Below are 12,184 nucleotides of genomic sequence, written 5' to 3' on the forward strand. Positions count from 1 at the left end.
TCCCTGAAAAAAACATATCCTGTGTCACTTAATTGACCACTGAAATATTTGTTTTTCTTTTCCATTATGGTTCACTACAGGGTAAAATATAGTTCCCTGTGCTATACAGTAGGACCTTGTTGTTTATCCATTCTATATATAATACATTGCATCTTCTAATCCCAGATTCCCAAACCATCCTCCCCCCTCCCATGCCTTGGCAACCACAAATCTGTTCTCTATGTCTGTGAATCTGTTTCTGTTTCATAGATAAGTTCATTTGTGTCATATTTTAGATTCCACATATAAGTGATATCATATGGTATTTGTTTCTTTCTGACTTACTTCACTTAGTATGATAATCTCTAGGTCTATCCATGTTGCTGCACATGGCATTATTTCATTCTTTTTTATGGCCAAGTAATATTCCATTGTATATATGTACCACATCTTTAGCCATTCATCTGTCGATGGACATTTAGGTTGTTTCTATGTCTTGGCTATTGTAAATAGTGCTGCTATGAACATTGAGTTGTATGTATCTTTTTGAATTATAGTTTAATCAGATATATGCCCAGGAGTGGGATTCCTGGGTCATATGGCAACCCTATTTTTAGTGTTTTGAGGAGCCTTCATACTGTTTTCCATAGTGGCTGCACCAATTTACATTCCCATCAACAGTGTAGGAGGGTTCCTTTTTCTCCACATCCTTTCTAGCACTTATTGTTTGTGGACTTTTTAATGATGGCCATTTTCACTGGTGTGAGGTGATACCTCAATGAAGTGTTGATTTGCATTTCTCTAATGATTAGTGATGTTGAGCATCTTTTCATGTGCCTATTGTCCATCTGTATGTCTTCTTTGGAGAAATGTCTGTTTAGATTGGGTTGTTTGTTTTGTTTTGTTACTGAGTTGTATGAGCTGCTTTTATATTTTGGAAATTAAGTCCTTGTCCGTAGTGTCATTTGCAAATATTTTCTTGCAGTGTATAGGTTGCCTTTTCATTTTGTTTATGGTTTCCTTTGCTGACCACTGAAATAATGATTAACTAACCAGAGCATGTTCTGGAACCTAAATGAATGTACTTAGGGATTTTGCTTTTTAGTGTGCTGAAGATTTGACTTTAATTGTGAGAAAAAGAGTTTGGAGGAGCCCTTGGTATGAAGAAGGCAGACAGCTTGAGTTAGGCACTGTGGCTTACAGTTTATAAATGAGAAAACGGAGGCCACAGGTAATACAGCTTATACGTAGGCAAACCCAGGTCTCCTTGTCCTCAGTAAAGCCCATGCTATTCCCAGCAGACCATACTGTTCATGGTTGTCCTTGATCAGAAGTTCACCATTCAGCAGACCCCTCTAGTCCTTTACTACAGTTAAATGTTCCCTCTCTAGGTTTGGAACTTGTACATTTTTTTTTTCCTGCACACTATAGTCAAATAAAAGCTGTGCTCACAAGCAGCTTACCCATGGTGAGTTCATAGGCCAAAAAAATCTTTTTCTTTCCATTTCAGATGGTGCTTTTACAGGGAGTGGTTCTGAAATTGGTTATATTAACAGTGTTAAAGGTAAAGAAAGCTGGCTACTAGTTAAAGTAGTAAGGACAGATTTTTTTTTTTTTGGCGGTACGCGGGCCTCTCACCATTGCGGCCTCTCCCGCTGCGAAGCACAGGATCCGGACGCGCAGGCTCCGGACGCGCAGGCTCAGCGGCCATGGCTCACGTGCCCAGCCGCTCCGCGGCACATGGGATCCTCCCAGACCGGGGGACGAGCCCGCGTCCCCTGCATCGGCAGGGGGACTCTCAACCACGGCGCCACCAGGGAAATCTCGTCAGGACAGATTTTTAATCGGTAATAACTACTGCAATAGAAAAAAGAGACTGGCGTGAACTGGGCTCAACTTGATTTGTACAGCGGTCACTGGGCATTTTAGAAGGAGAATGGGGGAACAGGAAGGATGCACGCAGGGACTTAGTAGAGTCAGGGAAGTGAAAAATTACAAAAAGCAGGAAGAGGGGCTTGGTCCATGGGAAGCCCATCTGGGTTTGCTAACTGATGCTTATGGAAGTTAGCCTCCTACCCTCCCACAGAGGCTGGGGGACAGGGGCCCTATCTTCAGGTGTTGGTTGGAATAAACGGTAAATCTTTTGGCAGCCTTGTGTTTTCTCAGGCAGGCATTTTAAGGGAATGTAGGATCATCCCAGGGGTGTGGCCTTGAGCTGTTAGAAATTATGCTACTGTTTTGTTCAAGTCTTTATAGGCCAAGGTTGAGGCCTAGTAGGGAGGAGGGCTCAGAGGAGCCTGGGTAGAGTTTGGTCGGGGAGAGAAGCTTTGTCAAGACCTTATAGTTTCATATTACCCTTGTTCTCAATCGGCGGTCGCAGAACTTTGCTGCATACTGGAATCGCCTGGGAGTCTTTAAAAAATGTACTGATGCCTGGCTCTCACTCCCAGAAATCTTGATCTAACTGTTATGAGATGGGCCTGGGCTTTGGGATTTTTGACAGCTCCTCAAGTGATTCTAATGTGCAGCAATGTTTGAGAAGTACTGTTCTAGAGCTGCTTGCTGTTCTGAGGGATGCGTGCATTAGAAGCATTGGCATCCCCAGGTGCTTCTTTTTTTGTTTTGTTTTGTTTGCGGTACGCGGGCCTCTCACTGTTGTGGCCTCTCCCGCTGCGGAGCACAGGCTCCGGACACGCAGGCTCAGCGGCCATGGCTCACGGGCCCAGCTGCTCCGCGGCATGTGGGATCCTCCCAGACCGGGGCACGAACCCGCATCCCCTGCATCGGCAGGCGGACTCTCGACCACGGCGCCACCAGGGAAGCCCCCCCAGGTGCTTCTTATGCACCTTAAAACTTGAGAAGCCCTGCTCTAAGCCAGTGGTTCTCAAATTGAGCCTGCTTCAGAGTCACCAGGAGGGCTTGTTAAAACATAGATTGCTGGGCCTATCCCCAGGGGTTCTGACTCAGTAGGTCTGGGGTGGGGTCTGGTCATTTGCATGTCTGACAAGCTCCCAGCTGATGCTGATACTGCTGGCCTGGGACCACCCTCTGGTCTTCTGTCAGTGCTAGGCAGGAGCTTAGCGATGCCAATGAGCTGTGTGACTTTAGGCATGTACGTCACCTCCCCAGGCTTTTTTTTTTCCTTTTATCAAACAAAGAGGTTTGACTAGACACTCTCTAGGATTGCTTTTAGTTTTGCTGTAGCAAATAATACGTATGTGTGTATCTAGTAAATAGACACTGTTAATGTGAGTTTTCAAGAACAATTTCAGGCTAAAGATGACAAAGTGCTGCTTTCTACTAGGCCTTTACCTGACGCCTGCACTTTGAGTCACACCAGATCTAAGGTCTGAGCTTCAGTTAATAAAAGATAATCCATGTCCGAGGAAGTGAAGTACACTAACTAAGCACACATGATGTGTAACTCAGGATGGTTTTCTGTCTGTCAGTGGTTTACCAAAATGCAGCCCCTGATCAGCAGCATCAGCATCACCTGGGAATTTGTTAGAACTGCAAATTCCAATTCTAATTTCAACTCTGGGGAATGGGCCCATCAGTCTGTGTCTTAATAAGACTTCTTGGTGAAGGTGACTCTCAGTGCTCAATTTTCTTTTTTTTTTTTAAAGCTTTAAATAGTTTATTTTAGACTATATCAATCTCCTAAGTCCTCTCTTACAAAATTCTTTCTCTAGATTAATGACTGTTATGATGAAAGTGTCACTCTCTTCATTATAAATTCAACTATTGAAAAATACCTTTAAGAGTTAAGGTTTTTTTTGAATTGTATTTTATTTGTTTATTGTATACAGCAGGTTCTTATTCCTTATCCATTTTATACGTATTAGTGTATATAGGTCAATCCCAGTCTCCCAATTCATCAGCACTCAAGTTTGAGACTCACTGCTGTGCCTGAACTAGGAGACTCAGACCATCTATTTAGCTCATCTTCTCTGCCTCCAACATGCCTCCCCCAGTGCCCATGCACATATAGCAAAGCTTGCATAGGGAACCAGATGTTTATCAGGATTGCTTGATGAAAAAGCAATAGATAATTATTGCCTACCTGGTGCCAGGCACTGGGAATACAATGCTGAGCAAAATAGATGGACTCTCTACTCTCATGGAGCTTATAGCTTCATAGAAGCATGATGTCTATGCAGAGGGCAATCGCCAATCATAATGGAATGCACCATCAGCTATATATCCTTATTACAACATGGCACTCTGTACGCTCTGGGGAGACAGCACCCACATCAACTAGAAGACCTGGGTTGGCTAGTCAGCCCGCCTCCCCTGGAACAGTGCCGCAGTGACGCTGAGGGACACCTTTCCTGTTAGCTATCTCTTTACAGTCTTCGTGCAGCCCCACCAACTGCAGTGATAAAGTAATTATTTTTGAAAAGTTCAAACACATGGAAAAGACTCTGGCCTTCCTTCTAGGGGTCTTTCCAGTCAGCTTTCTTTGAAACCCTGACATGACTTCCCAGATAGAGGCTTGGAAAACACCATCATACTGTGCTGAGCTCATCTCTTGGTGCTTAGCGGGGATCCACTAAATGCTCGTAGAGCTGATGTACGAACGAGCAACACATGTAACAGATCATCTCTTAGGGAGGGTCACTGTGTTTTTATACCGATTCTTGTTAGCTTCCATTTCAGATGCTGACATTTACTAGTTTTACCCCCAAATCATTTTGGTTTGGAGACTCATTATATGAGTTTTGGTTTGGAGACTCATTATATGTCTCCAAACAATACACCTGAAATCAGAGATCTGTTGAATGATTTACATGGGTAGCAGCGTATTAAAAAAATCCACTTGTACTTTCAAATGAGGAAGATGACTTGTACAGACATTTCTACGGACACAATTTTTGACCCTTTTAAAAGAGAAAAATCTGTCTTTAAAGTGGATTATCTGTCACGGGATGGCTTGATTTTGTTTACACATATGCAAACCCAGGTATTGAGGATATTGTGCTGGTGTCTGTATCCATCCCAGTAGAGCTGTGGTTCCTGGCCTCAATCACAGAGGTTTGGGGAAGCGAGAGACTGAGGAGGCCATCCGGCTGGGAGGGAGAGTTTCTGAGTTTCTAACTGGGAAGTCAAAGATGTGGGTCAAATGTGGTCAGGCCCCAGGAGGCTTTGGTTCTAGAACACTACTGTTCTGCATATTGGTGTAAGTGCTGACCTGTCACCCAAAAAAGATGTCCCCTGTGACACAGAATGACGTCACAGCTTTAACAATCTCTGCTTACAACCTGATTCACTTTAACACGATTCCAGGTAACACAATTGCACAATGTTATACTTTCAAAAGCAAAGGCTGGGCTATTTCCCATCACTTGGGTTAAAATTTTCACAGGGAGATCAATAAAGCAAAAGCAGAGATACCTAGAATTTTGCAAAAATTCCCAAATGCTGACCCACAAGCAACAGTTGTTCTAAATTGTTGCCTAAATTCACAGAGATGCAGTGATATCTAGAGTTTTCCTTAGGCCATCCTCAAGTCCCTTATGCATATGAAGTGCTCAGGGAATGTTTACCGTTGGACATAATGAGGGGCATTCTGGTCATGAGTCTTCATGAATCCTCTAAAAAAGTGGAGAGAGTTTAAAAAATATTTCTAATACTGTGTTGGGGGTGGGGATGGCCGCCCCTCATCATGTATCATTGAGAATCCCTGAATATGTTTGCCTGGGGCTTTTCAGTGACTAAATTGAGGGAGAATTAGGGCTCCTTTCTAGCTCCTGGTCATCTGAAGATGTTCTCTAGGGAAGGAAACTCTACCTGTTTTAGGGAGGCTGGGGTGAACTCGAGCCACACTTCCTAGATGTGAACTTAGTGAGCAGGATGCTCCTTTGACCTAGGACAAGCTCTAGTAAGGAATATGTCATCTTGAGGGCCACCACCAAGGCCTGCTCCTGGAACTCTGTGACTGACACATGCAGAGCTTGTGGGGTTCTACTCAGAAAGGGTGGCAGCTGAGTGTAAGGACAAAGAGCCTGTCTGAGAGAGCTCCTTGCTGTTCCCAGATCCTCCCGTGCCACGCCAAAAGCCCTCGGTCTTGAACAGGCTCTCTGGCCGGAGACTGGCTATGGAGTGAAACCAGCTCTAGACTGAGGAGCACGTGAGCCTGGGGGTGTGAGCTGGACCTCCGGGACTTCTCTGGTGCACAGTTGCATTTTCTTTAGGGTGAGTGGAAATTATAAAAAATGTGAGACTTTACATGTTAAAAATTGGGAGAGTCACATAAATATCTGGATTTCTGTTTTGTGAATAATCAGAAGATCTTGGAAGTACCTGGTCTATATAGCCCCATGACAAAAATCAGCTGACTGAAGCTGTGTCATGGCTGTCCCCAAGTTTTCCACGTTCATTTGGGACCTGCTCTTCTCATCCGCATTACCAATACAAATCCTGAAGACACTTGAGTTTGCAGCCCTTGATATAGCTAAAAAGTTTGCTGGATACCTTTTATGTATAGAGCTCTGATGCTCTAGACTTAAGCTCCTTCAAAGACTATAGGTGGCTTTATCACTTGTTGGCTAATGCTGTAGACAGTTGCCAGGATGCTTCTGGGGGTAGGGTTGGCCTTACACTAGAGCTGGATTTCCATTGGGTTGTTCACTGGGGACCTACCCCCTCACCTCCCAACTCCTTACCACTTTTTACTTAGAATACCATTGGCATTATAAACGGGACACCTGTGAAAAATTGCCAGTGATACTGTCAGGCTCAGGGTTTGCATTTAGAATCAAGTCAGGAAGAAGTGCCATTGCATATGTTGGTGTTCATCCATTTTATTACATATTTTAAAAAATAACATCCTCCCTCTAACGAGCTTAGTTTGCAAATACAAACAGTAGGTGCAAATTGAAAAACAATTATATATAAATCTTTTCACTTGCAAAGGTTCGGGTGTAATTTTAAAAAGTCTCCCCTTACTGGTATGCATAAAAAAATTGCACTGCACAATCTTCAATCAAATTAAAGTGGGATTATATCAAGTGGCTGTACTAGGTCCATTCGGTTTCTTTCTAGAAATACACTGAGTTACCCTCCTGGTAATAATCAGAGTTTCAGAGTTTTATCATTAATGGCATTGTAAATGTCCTCAGTCATCGGCACATACATTTCTGCTTTGTCATCCAAGAAATACAAGGCATCTTTGATAACTGAAGGGTTAAAGCCCTCTTCCATGAGGGTCACTTTTAGGTGTTTAAAAGTTCCAGTGGTCTCAATGGTGTCCTGAAAAACATCAAACAATCATTTGAGAGCTGTGAAAACAGGTTCTGTGTGATACCAAGATATCCTGTCTTCAGAACCTCCACTAGGGGGCCCTCTGTGGAGGTATTTTTCTTTCCTTTAAAGTTTGACGATCACATGTGGGGAGAGAGAGGCTGCCGACAGTGGAATACGGAGCAGAAGAGTCTGTCACTTGGTGAGCTTCCAGTATTACTGGAATATTCTGATTAATGGTGGGGTGCAGAAAGGAATCTTCTACACACAGACAACTTTTTTTTTTCAGCCTGTTTGTGACACTGAAGACTTGTTTCTTCTTCAATAAATAGGTGATGATCTGAGGATATTTCAACTTTTATGTCTCTCAACCATCACTGTAAAGCATATGTCAGTGTTTTATGAACATCAACAGAAATAACCATTTAACCTTTGCAATATCTGGAAATCTAACACTTCCTTTCTCAAATCTTCAGCTACAGAATCACACAGCTCAAGGTCCAAAAGTGAGAGTGTTAAACTAAGGGGTTAATGTTTGAGAAAGAAAAAAATAATCTCTATCCGTGACAGTTTAGCCTTTGGTAGTTCCTACTGGCTAATGATGCCCAATTAAAGTTCACATCATAGAAAGGTGCAGGACTTCAGTGGATTTTTCCATTCTTTAAAAATGGAAACAATAAATAAGAGGGTCAGAGCATTTCTATTTTATGTATTTGTTATACCTCATTAAACAGACTTTGTGAGTTATTTGCTAACACTGTTGCTGAATGAACTGCCTGTAGTTTTAGGGAAAAAGGAATTAGGATTTGGTTTCAGCTAGCTATATTTTCTGGTATTTCGGCTTCCTCATTTAGCTTCCTGAAAGGGTAGTGAAAATTTGGCCATTTTGCTCTCCATGGTAGAAGAGGAATTGTTCCCTAAGACGCAGGTGTCTCCAAGAGAGAGGATAACTGAACTTTATAACAAGGGGTCTCACCTGTATTCTTAGAAACCGGGGCCTTGCATAATTGGGCAGGTAATCGGCCACATGCTTAAAGAGTTTCCTTCCATCAAATTCATGGTCTTCCTTCATCTTGATGGAGGCCATGCCAATTCGACCCTCGTGACCTAGAGTTAAAGTGAGAAAAAATTAGGTGGGTTGTAACTATTTATTTTATTTATGATGCTTTGCTAGGTCAAAGAACAGAGAACTGAGACAGCATTATGGCATGGGTTACTTTTGGATAGCTGGAATTTTTATTTCAAATATATGTTGAAGTTAAATTCTAAAGTGAATTAAAGATAACAACAAAACAACAAGCTATACATTGATTGAATCTTTATTACATGCCAGGTCCTTTACTAAGTGTGCTTTATGTACTGTCTTATTTAACCCTCATGACAACCTTACGAAGAGGTACAAAGGTTATCTCCATTTTACAGGTGAAGAAAGTGAGGCTTAATGACATTAAAAGACTTGTTCAAAAAAAAAAGAAAAGACTTGTTCAAGTTCATGCAGCAAATACTAGGCAGGGCCAGAAATGGAATTGAGGCAGGCTGGCTAAAGATCCTGTGCTTATTGACATCATCCTTCTTGGCAGCCTAGATGTAAACACCAGAAAGGAAAAAAGGTTGAACTAGTGGCTAAAAAATTTTTTTGGACTCTGGTGAAAAACCCTTGCTCCCCTGTCAAGGATAACTGGGCTCAGGTTGTTCTTTGGGTCGCAGGTCAGGTCTGTTGTGCTTCCAGGCACAAATGTGCACCTCTGAGACTTATATAATCACGGTTCCTAATAGCTTTGCCTCTGCATTTCAGAGAGGCTGCAGGACAGGAGGGTGAAGGCACATCAAGGTTGAGCGGTATGTGCCCACCGCACCACGCCTCCCCACCTTGATGCCTTCTAGTCCAGAGAGGTTGTGCTCTCCACAGGGGAAACAGATCCTAACAGCTCTTTCTTCCCGGTGTTTAGAACAATTACCATTGTTTTCTTGTGAGGACAGTGGTAATTACATATTAATACCTCTTCTACGTGATCCGGCAGACCCAGTGGGAGTCCAGGTCCACTTCCCTGAACTACTTAACTGTAATCAGAGAGAGGGAAGGAGCCGCCCTTCGTCACCTGGGCCCCAGCTTTTGAAATCTCTCCCATGGTGATTGTGTGTTTACCCATGACTCTAAAGAAGGCAGAAAACAAGAGGAAAAATTATAAGAAAGGAAATGCATCCTCATTTGCTTTGCCTCTTATCTGAAGGAGGGAGGCAGGGCATCATACCCTCTTTCTCTAGGGGTCCCTGGTAGCTGTCTCAAAGGTACCAGTCTCAGGAATCTTGAGTGTCTGCAATGAGCTCCTTTTAGAATTAAGGCAGAGGCTGATGCAACAGAAATCTTCAGTGTCAACTGGCTCCTTACTTCTTGCTCTGGCAGAGGCAGTGCCCAACAGAGAGGTAAATGGGGCTGTTGGATCTCAGGTCTCTGTCCTGACTCCCAGAGGTTGGCTGGGGCTAGTTCAGCTCCAGGGGGAAGGTTCCTGTCTGCAGCAGTTCGGGCCAGAGGTTCTCTAGAGTTGCACTATCCAATATGGTGGCCACTGGTCACATGTAGCTATTAAAATTAATTATAATTAAATAAAATAAAAAATTCAGTTCCTCAGTTGCACTAGCCACATTTCAAGTGCTCAACAGCCATATGGTAGCTATTGGCTACCATGCTGGACAGTGCAGATATAGAACATTTTCAGAACACTGCAGAAAGTTCTATTGATAATATAAACCTCTAGAGAGTAGTTTGGCAGTTCTGGTGTCATCTCTATTCTAGGCCCAAACTTAGAAGTTTCTTCCTGGTCCAAAGCTGAGATATGTGAAGGCCTTGTTCAGCCCTTTGGTAGTGAGAATCACCCTGGTGGACTGATGCCTTTCTCTAGATAGACTTGCCACATTTCTAGGCTGCAAGAGTGGCACTGAGAATCACAGAATCTGAAAATAGGAGAGACTTTAGGGTTCATCTCTAATCTTTCACTGCTGTAAGAATTCTCACAGGATCCCAGGTGGACAGCCAGCCTCTTTACACATCCCAGTTGGTGGGACATTGTCTGCCTCAGGAGACGGACCATTCTGTTGTTGGTCCCTCTGGCTACAGGAGAGTTCTCAGGCTAAAATTTGCTCCCTGGTCATTTCAATCCATCCATTTTATTCTGCTCTCCAGTGCAACATAAACACAGCTGCTCCTTGTTCTACCTGACTTGTCTCCCAATCATTTGAAACCCATTAGCCTCCTCTTCTTTGATCTATATCAATGGCTCCTAAACTTTACTGGGTGGTAGACCCACTTGGGAATTAAAAAAAGACACAAAGGGCTTCCCTGGTGGCGCAGTGGTTGAGAGTCCACCTGCCGATGCAGGGGACACGGGTTCGTGCCCGGTCCGGGAAGATCCCATGTGCCGCAGAGTGGCTGAGCCCATGAGCCATGGCCGCTGAGCCTGTGTGTCTGGAGCCTGTGCTCTGCAATGGGAGAGGCCACAGCAGTGAGAGGCCCGCATACCACAAAAAAAAAAAAAGTTTCCCAGATGATTCTGATGACTGGCTAAATTTTCAGAACTGCTAGGCCTCCATGCTTCTCAGACTTCAGTGTTTTTTAAAAATTGTGGTAAAACATACAATTCATTATTTTAACCAGTTTAAAGTATACAGTTCAGTGGCATTTAGTACATTCACAGTGTTGTGCAACTATCACCAGTATCTAGCTCTAGAACATTTTCATCACTCCAAAACCAGACTTCATTTGTTTTAAGAATCACTGGAGGGCTTGTTAAAACACAGCTCCCTGGGCTCCACCCCAGAGATTCTGGTTCAGTAGTTCTGGGGTGGGCATTTTTAACATGAGAAATATCAAATTTTTAACAAGCTCCTGGGCGATGATGCTGTTGCTGGTCCAGGGACCCTACTGTCAAATGAAAAAAAATGCACAACGTGAGAGTTGTGAGTTAAATTTTATTTGGGGGCAAAATGAGGACTATAGCCTGGGAGACAGCATTTCAGATAGCTCTGAGACACTGCTCCAAAGAGGTAGGGCAGAAGGTCAGTACACATGGGATTTTAGTGAAGGGGGAGTACATGCAACCAGGGACATTTTTTTTTTTTTTTTTGCAGTACGTGGGCCTCTCACTGTTGTGACCTCTCCCGTTGTGGAGCACAGGCTCCAGACACGCAGGCTCAGTGGCCATGGCTCACGGGCCCAGCTGCTCCGCGGCATGTGGGATCTTCCCGGACCGGGGCACGAACCCGTGTCCCCTGCATCGGCAGGTGGACTCTCAACCACTGTGCCACCAGGGAAGCCCAAGGCACATATTTTTTGCAGAAGGTTTCTGCTAGTCACAAGGAGCAGATGTCACCATGAAGGATTTTAGTGCTTTTTTAGATAAGAGGAGATGCAAGAATTGGGCTCATAAAATCTTCTCCTGAAAATATCTATCTGAAGACCTGTTCTGCCAGTTTTTCCCAGAGCACAGAGTGCCTCATTCCTGATCTCCACCCTGAACTCCTTTCAGGGTGTGTTGAAAGTCAGCAGCTATAGCGGCTCATAATTTGATCCTTGTAGAGGTAGATGGCAAGTGCCAATCTGTAGGTGACACCACTTTGAAGAGCAGTGGATTAGGCCTTTCCATTCCATTTCCCATATTCTCTTACCTTCTCATACTCATTCTTTTGTATTGTTACTTTAAAAAATCCAGCATTTAGAAGGGCATGCAACATATTCCAGATGGGGTCTGTGAGAGGCCAGCATGGTGCCATGGCTGACAACCACAACATGGGCCCTTGTGTTAATTCAGCCTGAAATCCAACATGAGAAGTATTCTGCACCCCTCGGACTCTGACCTGAGATGTGGCTACACTTCCTGTCAAGTCATTGTCACCGGGTTGGAGAGGAGCAGGCAAGAGAAAGCCTCAAATATTCTTTAAAAAATAAAAGGACAGCACAATGTCATGT

At 43.7% G+C, this 12,184-nt stretch overlaps 1 protein-coding gene across 2 annotated transcripts in view; it reads right to left on the minus strand.

The window, feature by feature from the left end:
* Positions 1–6,766: 6,766 nt before the first annotated feature.
* SLC27A2 (solute carrier family 27 member 2) overlaps positions 6,767–12,184 on the minus strand; it is a gene marked incomplete at its 5' end in the record, with an annotated part of 52,135 nt that continues 46,717 nt past the window's right edge. For both annotated transcript variants that reach the window (XM_079698777.1, XM_079698776.1), the window contains 2 exons: positions 6,767–7,230; positions 8,198–8,328. In XM_079698777.1, the coding sequence (XP_079554903.1) occupies positions 7,054–7,230; positions 8,198–8,328 (308 nt within the window). In that variant the 3' untranslated portion in view covers positions 6,767–7,053. The remainder of the gene's footprint in view (positions 7,231–8,197; positions 8,329–12,184) is intronic.

The sequence above is a fragment of the Hyperoodon ampullatus genome (assembly GCF_949752795.1).
Source record: "Hyperoodon ampullatus genome assembly, chromosome: 3".
Taxonomy (NCBI): domain Eukaryota; kingdom Metazoa; phylum Chordata; class Mammalia; order Artiodactyla; family Ziphiidae; genus Hyperoodon; species Hyperoodon ampullatus.